This window comes from Cydia fagiglandana, chromosome 13, assembly GCF_963556715.1.
Source record: "Cydia fagiglandana chromosome 13, ilCydFagi1.1, whole genome shotgun sequence".
Taxonomy (NCBI): domain Eukaryota; kingdom Metazoa; phylum Arthropoda; class Insecta; order Lepidoptera; family Tortricidae; genus Cydia; species Cydia fagiglandana.
In genome coordinates this window covers 7,529,709-7,545,694 of record NC_085944.1, presented here as the reverse complement: position 1 = coordinate 7,545,694, position 15,986 = coordinate 7,529,709, and the positions used below count along the sequence as shown (strand labels likewise).

The window sequence follows — 15,986 nt, the reverse complement described above, 5'->3', positions numbered from 1 at the left end:
TTGTTTACCTATTCCTTTTTATCGTGCGAGCTTTACCTAAGTTTTTCATTTCATTTCCTACTGAGATCATTTTGCGGTCTTTTAATCAAAATATTTTCGGTTACGTATTATTTAAGTTCCTTGTAAACATCGAATACACAAATCCAACATAACAAAACATGTATGTATACTCATATGCAAATGGGTGCCATAAAAACAATCGATTTTAATCTATTAACAACGTAGTCATGCTTTCATCCCCTGTAACTTTTTAATCAAACTATTAGTTCCTCGCTGTTTAGTATAATTAGCGTAAATGATTATAGGTCCGCGTCCCCCATGCTCATAGCTTAATTAGTCCCAGTCGGCATTAGCATCGGGAGTCGACTGCCCATTGTTTTCCCGATAAGGCTCGCCAACATGCCCTCGCGCCCTTGTAGTCTCGTAATTAGAATACGCATTTTACTTTGAAGGTCGGGATGATTAACATTTTCAGTTTTTAGAGGTACGAGTATATTACTATTATATTCAGTTAGGTAAGGGTACATATTCACCCCTACCTATAATTAGAACATTGAGTAAATAGTGTTGCATAATTTATTACTACAACATTTACGAATACCTAATTCATATTAAGGTGTTTAACATAAAGTTTAACTTTTTCTTGGTACTTGACTCAAAATAAGAATCAAATATCCTTAATTCGTTTGACATACCTATATACATGGTACAGTTTAGATAGATAGTACAGTCAATATTGCTATTTGATTGGTGGCAACCGTATTGTGATTTAGAAAAACGCTACGAGTTTTCAAAAAGTTTGTTGGCTGAACCTTAAGAAGTTCAACTTTATCGTTGTCATCCTCTCGGTCTCTGAATTCAATAATGGAGCAGAGTTGTACATTATACCTATCTTATAAGTGATTATTATTGTGTGAAAGAGGATATGAGAAAGAAAGGAGTGAGTGCTGAGGTGATGAAAAACAGGAGAATTAAGAGATAAACCACATCATGTTTTTCCCCCACGTAACGTAGGATAACGGCAGGGAGAAGAAGAAGAAGAAGATTATTGTACTATGTCAAATGATTATTTCCTTCTTTTCAGGTTACTGGTTGGTGCTCCATTAGGACAGAATCTTCAGCCGAAAACCAACCGATCCGGAGCCCTGTGGAAATGTCCACTCACAGCGGGGACGAGCGACTGCGAACAAGTCCCCACAGACGGAAAACGAAGTGAGTACATACCATAATACGCCTAGTATATATTATAACTATAATGCATTTGATCAGATCACAGATTTTTTAAGTCATTTACAAGCGTTGGACTTGTTATCTCAACCATACTACAAAGATTCTCATTTCTATTTATTTTAATTTCTTCGTGCGGATTTTCTAGTCTTTGGTACCTATTTTAATAACTTAATTTTCCACGTCAAACTATCATCATGCACATTATACCGACACATCAAAGGGAAGCCATAAAAGCAATCAAAATGATCGTCCAATTTATATATGTAACTATCACAAATTTCTACCTAAAGTTCTAAATTATTATTAAACATGTATCAAAGATGAGTAAAATAATACATTATTTGCTCCTATCACAATTAGTGAAAATGTAGAGTGAAGCACATTAGTTGGGTTTGTTACTTAGAATAGTTAAAACACCAAATAGATTTAGAACACCGTCGTTGTAGTAAATGCAATACACCAACCCGTAAACATTTTTTTGATTCTTCTGGCGCAATAGCATCTAAAACCAAGATAAAAGAAGATATAAGATATCCGGCAGCGCGCATGTAACGCCCCTGGAGTTGCTGGCGTCCATAGGTTACGAAGAACAATTACCATCAGGCGGGCCGTATGCTTATTTGCTACCGACGTGGTATATCGAAAGAAGTGAATGCATATTTCTAAAGTTTTAAATGATAGCCTACCACAAATATAAGGATTCAGGTATTTTATTTCATACGATATTATTGTGACAGGTCACTAAATAGCTTATCTCCCCAATAGTAATTCAAGTGCATTAAATAGATACATCTTACGGTCCACATGGGATAAGACGAAGTCGGAGCTGGACTATTCGGCTTGAAACGTACCTACTTAATTAAGAACTGCTAATAAAATTGTTATCTGTTGTCGGTGGCGCCCCAAACAGCGGCTCACGCCAAAGTAAACAAGAGTAAGTGAGCTGTGGTCTCAACCTCCTTTATTAATCATTAATTATGCTCTTGAACTAATCTCGACTAACCATACTTTTGATTCTACTAATCGTCTGCTACGATTCCAGATCAAACCCATTAATCATATAACTCGCAACGCATGCGCATCCAAACGACTGGTTGTCTGGACTTTATTTGCATCAATTTACTTACCTACTATGTTTTGTACATAATCATATATTTACACCTCTCTGTATTTGGGATTCAGTATGCTGACATTATTGAAATATCAAGTCATTTAGCGAAATTAATCTCCAATACAGAACGTAATTAATCGTTAAACTGCACCGAACCGCTTGCAAACACCCACCCACATGCTTAAGCAAAGGCACCTGATGTATTTATATTTATTTTCAGTTTGCCAATAAAGTAAATGAGTACGAGTATAAAATTCATCAATGTGTTTCTTAATATATTTAGTGATATTTATTGACATGTTTTTAAGCACTTTAGACATTGTAGATCGTAGCGAGTAGTTAATAATAGTAAAGAAGTTATTTATAATGATATAGACTACAACAAAAATATCACTACGGAAAGTATTTAGCATAAGTATTTTTAAAAGGTGACTGGTAATTGGCGGTAATGTATCAAAATTTAACCAACTACTTATACAAATAACACATTAAAAATATAGAAATTAACAGCCCACGGCACTTTTAAATGAATAAATGAAACCAACACCACTATATATCTGGTATCATGGACACTATCGTTTAACACGATGGTTAGAACTAAATAAAGTATCTTAGTCTATACCTAATGCGGGGCTAAATAACATTTTAGATTAACAGGTAGTTACTCATTTATTATTACAATTTAATTGGTGTCCGTCTGGTGAATTAACGTATCGCCATAATTAACGATATCAGTACCAGCTCAAAATTAACATAGTAGTTTCCGATTCAGTCCATTAACCCGAGACCACAAGTTTGAGTCGTATCTTCACGTGAGTTGATTGCAGGTTTGCAGGAGATTATCGTCACCGCCGTACAGCCTACGCCTGTCACCGTTTTCCCACTTACTCGTATCTTAGGCCTATCTGTTTTTGAGTTTATGCATGTTTAGTTTACAGTTCCATGCAAATTGTATTATATTATACCTACTCTGTGCGACGCACAATGGATTTTGATTTTCTGGCTCATTTGCAACGATTCTTATTACTTTGCTGTCACTCTCTCTGCATCATACACGCCTGGTTGCAATGCTTTGCATTTACCAATATTATGAAATCGGTTTGCAATTGGGATCAAGATCAATTTTATTTTGGTTATATTAAACCAAAGTGAATACAGTTGCGCTTGTTGTAAATGAAAACAGTTTTTACCAGTGTGAATAATAGTTTTGGGTTAATTTTAATAACATGCTTGATTTTTATAGTTTTGATCATCATTAATTATAATCATCGTGAGTCCTAATCGGTAAAGCTTTTCAAAATTTAGTAAAGCCCGTGTAGGTATGCCATCAATAACATGTCATTGTGATTCTGATTTAAGTTGCTGCTATAACGATTTTGTGGCAACATTATACTTGTTGCTTCTGCTATGTTAAGGTCTGTGCACACCGGCTTGCGTGTGCGTGACGAGCACGTGCGTGCGCCAAAATGTAGGAGCCGCACACGCACACGTCACACGCAAGCGGTGTGACGTCTCTCATAAGGATCTGTATACTACAACGCTACACGCGCACGTGCACGTCACGCACACGCAACCGGTGTGCACAGGCCTTTAGTGGTACATGCCCGGTGTGGTATTCTAACAGAAGTGTGTTGATGTTTAGACGTGGACTCTGCGCACTTGTTGCCGCCGCTGTCGGAGGAGATCAAGAACGGGCAGTGGCTCGGCGTCTCCGTGGCGAGTCAGGGGCCCGGTATGAAGGCGGTCGTCTGTGCGCATCGGTAAATATTATTCCTTAGTCGATTCGTTCAAAAATCACAATAGAAAGCATAGGTTAATCTGATTAGCTTGATCATAACATAATCTTTCTAGCCGGTTTTTTACTACCACTTGCTAAGGGATGATATTCAATTAATGACATTTCGTAGGTATGACTTTCGAAAAATTCATTGATACAAGCTGGAATTCGTATCAGTTTTGAAAATCACACGCCTAATTGCTAGACTACTGATATAGTGCATAATTGTTTTCCATCGTATTTTCTCGGAAAGGTTCGTATTTGTCATGCTACTTCAGTCAACTTCAGTACTCTTTGTACCGAGACTGATTGAAATAGCAAGACAAGTTCATACGTTTCTGTGAAAATACGATAGAAAATAATTATACACTACACCAACACTTTTTAACAAGGGCTAGTAGATTGATGTCTAGAAATATGTATAAAAAAATATCTACAGATCACAGTCATATCCAACAGATGCTGCTGATCCTATGTATGTATATGTAAAGTACTAAAATATACTAATTACTGTTACAGGTATATTCGAAAGTCGGGGGAGTCACAGTTCGGACAGGGGCTGTGCTATACGCTGACGAACAATCTCGAGGTTGCTGATATGTGGGAGCCGTGCTTGGGGAAGCCAACCGCCAGGTATGTTAGTTAGTCATACATATTAGGTACATACTCTACAGAAAAGAGTGATTATAAGGTACTGGAATATCCGAAAACGGACGGGCGTTGGTCACTTTGTCTACTTTCATTGTGTAATATTAATATATCAAAATATTTAATATTTTTTTTAACGTAATCTTTTTGTAGATGTCATGCCTAAGTACAAAATGTGCCTCAAATTTGACAACCGAAGTAGATATCGCTCACATATCGCTGTACAGCCTGTACCCTTACCACGAGTTAATCACTTCCGCATATGGTGCTGTATTATGCAATTTAGTTTGTCAAACTCGGGGGCACATTTTTTCCTTAGGCAGATACCACAATCAATCGCTCGGATATGTACTATACGTCTAAAAATATGTTCTTCATTTTGTCTGACGAATCCCTTTTAGTTATCAGTTACCTTTAACTTGTTCATCAACGTGCTTCCAGGGAACACGAAGAATACGGCCTCTGCCAAGTGGGAGTGAGCAGCTCCCTCCTGAAGGATGACACGCTGCTGCTGGGCAGCCCGGGGCCCTACGCGTGGCGAGGAACCATATTCACTCTGGATGTGAACGATGATCTGTTCAAAAGGGACAGCTTCTCGCATATGGCGCCGGTTGTTGACGGGAAGAGTCCGGTTGAGAAATATAGTTATCTAGGTAGGGAATTGTTTAAAAATCTGTTTATAAATAATTTAAATTGATTTGGGGCTATACCGGATATCGGAATGGATTGATCCAATTATCTTCAATAAGATCTTATAAAACAAATGTCATTCACAATGCTAGTGGGAAAATTATACGTTAAAGTGGTACAAAATAAATGTGGACCCTGTTTATGGACGTAATGGAATGTAATAAACAAAATCATAATTTCGTCTAAATTGAGTTACACTATGTCTCAAAACGACCATAAACGTCATATTTGTCTCGGCAGGCTTGGCTTAGACAAAACTATTTTTTTTATACACACAACTGACATCTAGAATTAGTTGGGTTCTCACGCGCAAGTCCATACTTGAAGTCGCGCTAGATGTATGGAATCACGCGCGAGATCGCAACTCATGCAAGTAGGTCAGACTTGACCACCAGGAGACTTAAAAAGGCCTTGACCATGGTCTATTCGCATTCCAGGCATGTCAGTAGCTGGGGCGAGTTTCTTCGGGAACACGTCGTCGTACGCGGCAGGCGCGCCCCGGTCCCGCGGCACTGGCCAGGTCGTCATCTTCAGCAAGCGTATCATCCAGGATTGGGGCTCCTCGGATATTGATATCCTAGAAAGAAATCTTATACTTGATGGAGAACAGTTCGGATCCAACTTCGGCTATGAGGTGTCGTCGGCCGATGTCAACGGAGATGGGTAAATATCGTCTCTTTTTAACTTTTATGATTACGAGTTGACCCTTTTCAGCTTTTATACTCAATAGAGAACAGTTTAAAATCAACTTTGACGTCTCGTCGGCTGATGCCAAGAAAGCACAATGAGGATCGATTTTATGAAACCGAAAGTAAGCAAATTACTTTTTTTTACTATCGGAGATAGTGCGAAAATTCACCAATTGTTTGCAATTTAGAACGTGTGGAATCATAAATCGAATTATGAAAGTAAATGTATGAAAGTTTAAATTTGCTGTAGAACAATACAATATTTATTGCTATGATATGCAAACAAATAATACAGAGAATATAGGAACTCAAGTAAATATGAACTACAAAAGGACCCGATCACAACAGAACTTCTTTAAAAATACCTAAATTATTTTTTACGCTTTCACAACTTCAGGTTTTGATATGGAATACAATTATTGTTCTTTTGTTTTCAGATTACCAGATCTCCTTATCGGCGCTCCATTCTACTTCTCAAGAGATACCGGTGGCGCAGTTTATTTATACATCAACGATAATTATGTTTTTCCTCAAAAGTATAACCTAAGACTTACGGGTAAACAAGAATCTCAATTTGGCATAGCGATAGCAAATGCTGGAGATTTGAATAAGGACGGTTGCGAAGATGTGGCTATTGGAAGTCCATACGAAGGCAACGGAGTGGTATACATACACCTTGGCGACAGAAAGAAAGGATTGCATACTAAGGCAGATCAAATGATAACGGCTGAGTCGTTGCCTAGTGTTATGAAGACATTCGGTTACTCGCTGTCTGGTGGTGTGGATTTAGATGCGAATGGGTATCCAGACTTACTTGTAGGAGCTTATGAAGAAGTGAGTTTTTTTGAAAATCTTTATTTTAACGTTTTCAATAAGGAGGCTACTGATTTTGGACTGTAGCTGTAATCAACAATAGAATCTTTTGTCTTAGAACTTCCCAATTACTGGTGGATGTATGTATTGACTTTAGTATCTCTTCTTCTTCTCAGCATATTTGCGTCCACTGTTGAACATATGCCTCTTTCATGGATTTCCATGATGTTCTGTATTTTGACTTTCCATATTGACTTTACTATCTAAGGTTTTTTTATGGTAATTATTTAATATTACAGAGTGGTGTAGCCCTTCTGCGAACGAGACCAATCATCGATATCAAAACCTCCATAAAGCCATCGAAAACTATCATCAACATTGATCCTACAATACAGGCTTGCGAAATGAATGGAGTAAACTACACCTGTTTTAAATTCCAAGCGTGCTGTATTATAAAGTCTCTAGTCAACACACTTCAAAATTTACTGCATAATGTAAATTATGTCATAGAGGCTGAAACTTTTCCTGGTGGAAAGAAATTCTCTAGAGTGTTCTTCGATTTAGATAAAAGTAATGTTATCGATAAGACAATACAATTGCAGAAGGATACTGAGGTTTGCAGGGAACATTGGGTGTATCTGAAAAATAATACAAGGGACATTCAAACACCTATCAAAGTAAGTACCCAATTACATTTCTAAATCATGCCCTGACCCTGACTCCGTCATCCAAAACTCGACAGACAAATGTTTTTTGTTTCGACTAAACGTAGTTCCTACAACATCTCCAACAACATCCAACTAAATTTTATTATAATGATGAAAGGTAGATAAAACAATCAACCTCCTTGCAAAAATACATTGAAGATGTAGGTAATGAAATTTTTATGTTGACTGTACGACTTTGTACTGATATTTATAGTTTGTAATCATTCTCGACTTTAAATTAAAATAATACATGTATTACTTAATTGCAGTTTCAAGTAACGTACAAAATAGTTCACGAAGTGCCTAAATACTCGACGACACGTGCATTGCCCAACATCGACGATTATCCTGTGCTCAATGCGACAGCGACATCTACATTCACCGCGAACTTCTTGAACGACTGTGGACCGGATGGTGTGTGCATCAGCGACCTTGTTGTGGTCCCAGTGTTGCAACTTCCGAAGGGTAAGAGCGATGATACACACCCCTTAATTCGCAGGCTGATACTTTTTACTGATCTTATTCTATAGAGATTTGGTTTTCAAGTTCGGTTCGAGTCTTCAAGCATACTTTTATCTATTAAAACGTTCTTGATACGGTATTTTTGGCGTAAATTTTGAGCCATTTTAAAATCTTAATTAATAATCCCTCACACCAGTAACATTCTCGTAATTCGAGATATTCCAAAATAAATAAATATATACTCGTAGGTATATTCGAAAATTCTCGAGAATCCTTGATCGTACCATAGAGGTATTAACTATTAAGAATGATAGTATTCTTATTATTCTTTTGTTTGCAGCTGATGATGGAAAATCATACACTTTAACATTGGGTCAGGAAGATGAAATTAAACTGTCTATTACTGTCGATAACTACGGAGAGTCCGCTTACGAGAGCCACTTGTTTGTGCAGCATCACTCTAGTCTACATTATATCGCTGCCAATATTAGCGTAAGTACTGTCATTTCATATTTTAGCAAGTTAGCAAGTCTGGCCAGTTAAGTACACTTATAATGCTTCACATTATTAAGTCATGAACTGTGCGGACTTATCCGAAGGGAATACTTCTCCCAACCAATGTAAGTGTACAGATGTAGTGAATAATCCTTTCCCATCGTATTTTCACGGAAACGCACGAACAGTATGTTATGCTATTTCAGTCAGTCCCAGTACAAAAAGTACTGCTACTTATCTGTTTTGTGGTACTGCGGTTGACTGAAGTAGCATGACAAATACGAACGTTTCAGAGAAAATGCAGATGCATAGTTAACAATACTTTATGATGGCAAAGGATTGTTAACTATACACCTGGAGGTACTCAGTTTATCAATTAAAAATAAGTAACAATGCCTAACAAAAGTTGTTGCAGTTTCAGCTCTTTGTCATTTCTGCCGCTGTGGTAATTAGAAAATTTTCCACGTTAGGAACTAAGAAGAAAATATGCACTACACCTAATATGTATTTAAATTTCAGGATAAACACATTATCTGCACCAGCGTCAACAAGACAGTAGTGTCCTGTATGCTGGAGAACCCCTTCAAGAACCAGGGAAACGCCTCCACACCCATCACCATGCGGTTCGATGCCAGGGCCCTGGAGGACAACGAACCGTCGGTGGTGTTCGCCGTGTGGACCAACTCTACGTCAAAGGAACTGTACCCTAATAAGAAACCGGCAGTGGCTGAGGCGTTGGTTGTGAAGAATGCTGAATTGTTAATAAAAGGGTAAATTATATCTATGACTCTAAGGGTTAGGAGTAATAAAAAAAAATGAGATCGTATATCGTATCGATTACAACATAATTAAATATATTTAGGTAGGTATACCGGGTGTGGTCTGTAACATGAGCAAATAATTAAAACATAGATTGTACTCCTCAAACGGTGACACTTTTGTTCTACAACTTTTAAAAATTATGAATTATTTAGACTCCCTATTTTTCATACAAAATAAATATTATCTTCAATGGACGCCATCGCCACGCCATATCATTGTGATTGACGTTGCTTGTCACGCCTTAAACATAACAAAATTCGCAATACATTGCGTCTTAGAATAAACTTCAAAATGTATTAAAAATTAAACCAAATGTTGGTCAGTATGAGGAGTACAGCTTATAGTTTAATTTTTTGCTCATGTTACAGGCCACACCCGGTATAGGTGAACGGATTAATAATGTTTAATTGTTTTGTAGTGCTGCAAGACCCGAACAAGTTTTCTACGGAGGAGAAGTGAAGGGTGAATCTGCTATGAAGCACTTCGATGACATTGGCACACGAGTGGTCCACACTTATCAGGTAAGTAACTGACCATACTTGTGAGAGTGAACTTCTTTTTGCAATACTCTCTATTCGTTGGTAAGTATACCTATTTTTTAATGTTTTCTATCTCATTAATAAATCATAGATTAAAATAAGTATTAGAAAGGTCCCCCGGCAAATTGCTTCATATTTGTGTCGCTTAACTTCAAACTCGGGTAAATCCATTCGACCTTCTCAGCAAAAATCTACCCTATTACCATAATTGCATGATCTGACACATGGATTTATCCGAGTTTGAAGTTAAGCGACTCATTTATCAAAATCTTATTTTTCTTATAAGTTTTAAATATCTTAAAAGGTTTACAACGAAGGCCCATGGCGCGTATCCTCGCTGCAAGTCGTGATCTCCTGGCCGCACCAAGTGGCGTCTGAGAATGCTCAGGGCAAATGGCTCTTGTACCCGGAAGATGTGCCCACTGTCGACGGAGAGGCCGGTAAGTGAATTATTCGTATAACTTATTTACCTAGTCACTGTTTTTAATACATAGTTAGTTATTAAAGGAAAAATTAGCTACTGCTTGGATGTTAAATTGTTAAGAAGTATCTATACCTATACAGGGTGATTCCGGGGTCGTGGAGCAAGCGATCAAGGCATGATACACAAGCCCATACTGAACAACTTTTACTATGGGACCAACTCCGAAATCGCGAAAAAAAAATTGGTAGTTTCATACATTTCGGCCGATCACTGTATTATGCCTTGATCGCTGGCTTTACTATGGGACCAAATCCGAAATCGCGAAAAAAAACTGGCCTTCCCATAGAACACGACAACATGTGATCGGCCGAAATGTATGAAACTACCAATTTTTTTTTTCGCGATTTCGGAGTTGGTCCCATAGTAAAAGTTGTTCAGTATGGGCTTGTGTATCATGCCTTGATCGCTTGATCCACGACCCCGGAATCACCCTGTATACCTTTCTAATTTGGCCCTATAGCTTATGAGTCAGGTTCTTAAAGCTGATTTATAATATTATTGCCGAAAGCTATTCCCTGTTATACTTACAGCTCTTGCGCTGTGCGGTCACTACTGATTCTTGTAATTATAATTTAAATATACAAATTACAGATCAGAGCAATGGTGAATGCTTCATTGCGGAAACGGAAGTGAATCCCCTAAAATTAACTAAGAGACCTGGAACTCCAGAACCAATTTTGGAGAATCTGGAAGAAGACCCGTTTAGAACAAGCGGCAAGCTGAGCGTCAGTTCCAATGAGAAGTACAATGAATCTAGTTACAAGAACGTCATTCAATACTCGAGCGCTTCAGAGAACAAAGTTAGAAGGAAGCGGGAGGATAATATAATCAAAGCTGAAGCATATACGGATAAAGATGGACATCGAAAGAATGTAGTAAATATGGTAAGGGACGTAATATAATTAGAAAATCTGATACTCGTTGAAAAATATTTTTTTTCCGTAATGCATACTCAAATCAGCAAGTCTAAATTTTTCAAAATTTTTCACCTATATTTTTTTGTTGTCTTTTATTTACATATATGCTGTATGCAACAGGTGAAGTAACTTACTAAATAGTGGTTTATTTTCACAGAACTGTCTGAAGAAGACTGCAAAGTGCATCCAGTTCCAGTGCGTGATATACCGGCTCGGGCGCGCGCAGGCGACCACCATCACCATCAAAGCGCGCCTGTGGAACGCTACGCTAGTCGAGGACTACCCGCGCGTCAGCCACGTCAACATCGCCTCAAATGCCTACATTCTCATCCCGGCTCATTACAACATTCATCAGAATAAGGAAGATGATGATATGACGATGGTAAGCACTTTTAGAACTTTGTCCTGTGGATTGTCACGCTGGCAGATGACTACAAGTGTGTCAGCCATGTTAACTTCGATTTGCCTATGATATTTATACCGGTCAATTCGGCGGTATTAATTTTGAATCGTTATCTGTGATAGTGACGATGTCGTTCATGATTTGAACCATTATTAGGTAGCATAATATTGTTTTCTAAATTAAATTAGCTTCTAAAGTCTTCATTTTCTCATCTTCTTTCATTACAGGTGGAAACTGTGGCGTATCCAGACTTAAAGATCAGTGAACCGTCGGAAGTGCCATTGTGGGTGATAATAGTGTCAGTAATAGTAGGACTAATAGTGTTAATTCTGCTCATACTCGCGTTGTGGAAGCTTGGCTTCTTCAAGAGGAGCAGACCCGACCCGACGTTGTCGGGCAACTTGGAGAAGAACAATCACGAGTCCAGCCCGTTCATTGGACGGGACAGGAATAACAAACGATAGCTGAAGTATTACTCTTCCACGACCAATAGAACATTACATTTCAAAAATGGGACTTAATAAATTGTGTAGAGCACAAGGATCATGTTTGGTGCGCGTGTGGCGCCGTCTAGTGATTTATAATAATTTATATTTTGACTGTGATGTCTTCATAGAGGAAAAATGCGTGAATGTGATGTTTTGAAGAGAAACATGGTTTTTTATTTTGTTGATGTTTTTCACGATCCTCGATATAATATTTTTTATTGTTTCGTAATGCTTATTTTTTCTGTGTGGGAATAATGCATTTTCCAATGGGAGTGTTGAAATAATAAATGATTTTTGTTAGATGCTTGTTTATTCTATGCAAATATATACCTATGTGGGTACTTTCTGTAAATACATACTTGCCTTACTTAGATAATATTTATAACAAGTTATTAAGGTATTTACTTAACTTCTATGACTAGACTTTTGCTAGTCATAAAACAATTGATAAGGTGAACAACTGTATTATAGTAGGAGTATGGAAATTGAAACTGGTCACTTATTTAGTAACAATCTACTTAAATCATATTAATGTCCAAGGGGCGTATTCACTGATGATATCAAATTATTTTTACACTTTACGTATCTCGCGTTTGCTTTGGAACGCATTTACTTTAATATAAGCGAGCGCGTTGCAGTGATATTGATGTTAAATTAGTATCATAGGCGCTTAGCACACTGGATCCGATTCGCACGTCTCTCCGATGTTTGAGCGAGGCAACGATATGCGCATATTATAGCGGCATCCCTCTCGCACGTATGCGAATCGGATCCAGTGTGCTAAGCACCGTATATATTGTTTCCGAATACAGGGGGCAGATTTTTGAAATTCGATCGCTCGATTTCGTCACTCGAAAGTCGGTGGAAAACGGGAAAATGCTAATTTCTGAAATACGAGCGATCAAAATTTGGAATCTAGTGCTATTAACCACTCGATTTCAATTCTATTAGTAGAATTTAAGTCCCTAGCCTTGGAGATATTATTTAACGAAATACACGAAATCGAGTGGTCGAAATTCAAAAATCGGCCCCCAGCCCCGAAAGTTTGGTTGCATGTAATAATTGTACATAGTTTGTTGTTTCAATAAGTATGTTGACATTATTGTACTTAAAGTATTTGTAGATTTGACTAGTGAAAGTACGTTTTTGTACTAAGAGTATGAGTTTCCTATAATACATACTGTAACTAAAAATATTTTAACATTCTATACTCGCACAAATAAATAGGTAAGGGAGTTAGTCAACTATTACATTTGCTTACTTAAACAATAACAATTAAACAATTAATGAGTGACCCCCTTATTCATACACAAGCTACAAACCTCAATTTAGCTAATAATCGTTTATCCTTATCTGTCATTTTGACTTATGTATTTGTAAGAAAGCGATAAAACATTTTTAACTAAATCAGGCCCGTAAAGTTTTATGATTAAGGGGGTTAGTATTTTGTTAAAATCTGTTATCACAATCTTAAGGTGGGATTCCACCAGTGTACGGCACAAGCATTTTTGCACTGAATATACTGGAATCCCGGCTTTATACGTATTGTTACGTATGTATGTCGGCGGCCGATCGTAAGATCAGGCATATCGTGAAACGTGAAAATCTTTGACTCGTTCCCTGAGCCGACGGAGCTCCGCTACGCGGGGCTCCTATTTCTGGGCAGTTTGCCCTTCGGGCATCTGAAGCAACCTAACGAACCTATCCTACCTATATCTTGGATTAATGTGACTATCGTCAAAATATTACACAGGAACATTTCGATCTGCCTGATCTTACGATCGGCCGCCGACATGTACATATATAAAGGGAAATTTAAAATAAGTACATTTATTTTTTGAAACTTCTGTAGGTACTTATTTTTATTTGTGCGAAATATAGCGAGCACATTCGTTGTTAAATATAGATTTTTTTTAGCAATTTATCTCAGTGCACTGGTTATAAGGAATGGAGAGTTGGAGACTCGTACTTAACATCTTAATATATAAATAATTGGTACATGTCGGCTCTTTTGTTGTACATAGTTAGATATTTTTTTACATAAATTAATTAAAACCAGTCAATGTCAGTTTAAGGGAGAGACCGTCCTTTTTGTTAGATTTTTTGTTGGGTTATGTAAGGAATTGACTACCTGAGATTACGTCAACGGCAGTTTGGCTTAGGAAAAAAGTTGTGTTGATTTAGAGTGACATTCCATTTCCAACTGCAGCTGCAATACTGTTAATTTTAATATGGAAATTGACAATGACAGCGACGCGTTTCCATAGTAAAATGAACAGTATTGCAGCTGCAGTTGGAAATGGAATGTCACTCTTAGTGGCACTGCAAGAAGTATTTGAATGACACAATGAAAAAAGGACTGATAAAAATTAACCTTATTTTTATATAAATCATTTTTCATAATGTTCGTTAAATAAGGCCCGGCCCCTTTCTATTGCTTACATACTTTCAAAATTTATAAGTGCTATTACTTGCTTTGCTATACTTTTAACTATTGCTATACCTACTTTTATAAGTGTAAATGGGTTCAAAGTTTGCGTCCGCTACTAAGTACCATACACAAAACTTCAAGTTCATATTTAAAGATAAGAAAAATAAAATAAAAATTACGGTGGGCCTTCTTTGGCGCAGGTACCTTAATTGGATTTGCCAAATTATGTTGCTATATTTGTCAAATAGATGAAAAAAACTTCAACAATAGTCGCATAAGAAATTACGCAGCAAAACAGACGGTCTCACCCATAAATGCGTAAGTAGTAGGTCAATATAATAAGATAGCTTTTTTATTGTTAGTAATAAACTCTAAAGTAAAAATATTATAATTGTGATTATTTTCAAAAACATTTTGTATTCAAAGTTCAAGTTGTACAACGATTTTAACATTTCTACCTAGGTCGAATTTTATAAAAGACTCGTTTGCCTGTCTTCTAGCAACCGCATTTGATAGATAGGCGCTACAGGATATATTTTTTTACAAAACTCGACCTTGGAATATCTATTTACATTGTATGTTTTCTTAATTTATTTACATTTTGGTTTCTACTGAGTCAAAAATAATCTTACCTACCTACTTATTTGACCATTGATGCAAACTAATAAAAAGTGCCATCTCCTAGTTTTTGGTTTTATTTTACTATCTGGACCCCATTTTATAAAAGTTCAAGTATGTAACTATTTTCACCGGATTGGACTAGTGTCATGATTGATAACTAATAGTTTTAGTTAAGGCCCCAAGTTGTGCAAATGGTATATCTTAGCGCCTACGCAATACATATCAGCAAAATACAATACTGATCGTGTAAATAAAAAAAAATAGACATCGCGTGATAAGAGTCCTTAGACTAAATTATTCATAAAACCTAGCAAACATAACATAAATAATAATAAATAAACTAGTAATACGTTTGTATCGTAGCTAGTATTGTAAAATTAGGCATTTCATGATCTGACCGGCCATTTCAGTTCACGAAATAGCCGGCTACTATATGACGTGGTGTCAGGAGTACGCTGATGAGTCTTATTAGTATATGAAATGGCCAAACATTTGCAGTCACATCGTGAATATATTATGATGATTTAATGAACATTTTGTTCTATAGAATGGCCGTTCAGATCGTGAAATAGCCAACTCTACGAATAAGAACCGGCTATGACATACGAATTATTAGTATATGAAATGGCCAAACTTTTGCAGTCACATCGTGAATATAT

The 15,986-nt window shown here is 37.0% G+C and overlaps 1 protein-coding gene across 2 annotated transcripts in view; it reads left to right on the top strand.

Annotated features, from left to right (window-relative positions):
• The window catches only part of LOC134670160 (integrin alpha-PS1), an 88,437-nt gene extending 73,047 nt beyond the window's left edge, over positions 1-15,390 (top strand). The window contains exons 2-17 of one of the 2 annotated variants that reach the window (XM_063527851.1): positions 1,085-1,212; positions 2,141-2,164; positions 3,984-4,101; positions 4,638-4,751; positions 5,208-5,419; positions 5,894-6,119; positions 6,583-6,979; positions 7,258-7,635; positions 7,935-8,130; positions 8,468-8,619; positions 9,142-9,392; positions 9,863-9,965; positions 10,288-10,423; positions 11,059-11,351; positions 11,542-11,766; positions 12,015-15,390. In XM_063527851.1, the coding sequence (XP_063383921.1) occupies positions 1,085-1,212; positions 2,141-2,164; positions 3,984-4,101; positions 4,638-4,751; positions 5,208-5,419; positions 5,894-6,119; positions 6,583-6,979; positions 7,258-7,635; positions 7,935-8,130; positions 8,468-8,619; positions 9,142-9,392; positions 9,863-9,965; positions 10,288-10,423; positions 11,059-11,351; positions 11,542-11,766; positions 12,015-12,251 (3,190 nt within the window). In that variant the 3' untranslated portion in view covers positions 12,252-15,390. The remainder of the gene's footprint in view (positions 1-1,084; positions 1,213-2,140; positions 2,165-3,983; positions 4,102-4,637; positions 4,752-5,207; positions 5,420-5,893; positions 6,120-6,582; positions 6,980-7,257; positions 7,636-7,934; positions 8,131-8,467; positions 8,620-9,141; positions 9,393-9,862; positions 9,966-10,287; positions 10,424-11,058; positions 11,352-11,541; positions 11,767-12,014) is intronic. The other variant, XM_063527852.1, reaches the window with a different exon arrangement.
• The last annotated feature ends 596 nt before the right edge of the window (positions 15,391-15,986 follow it).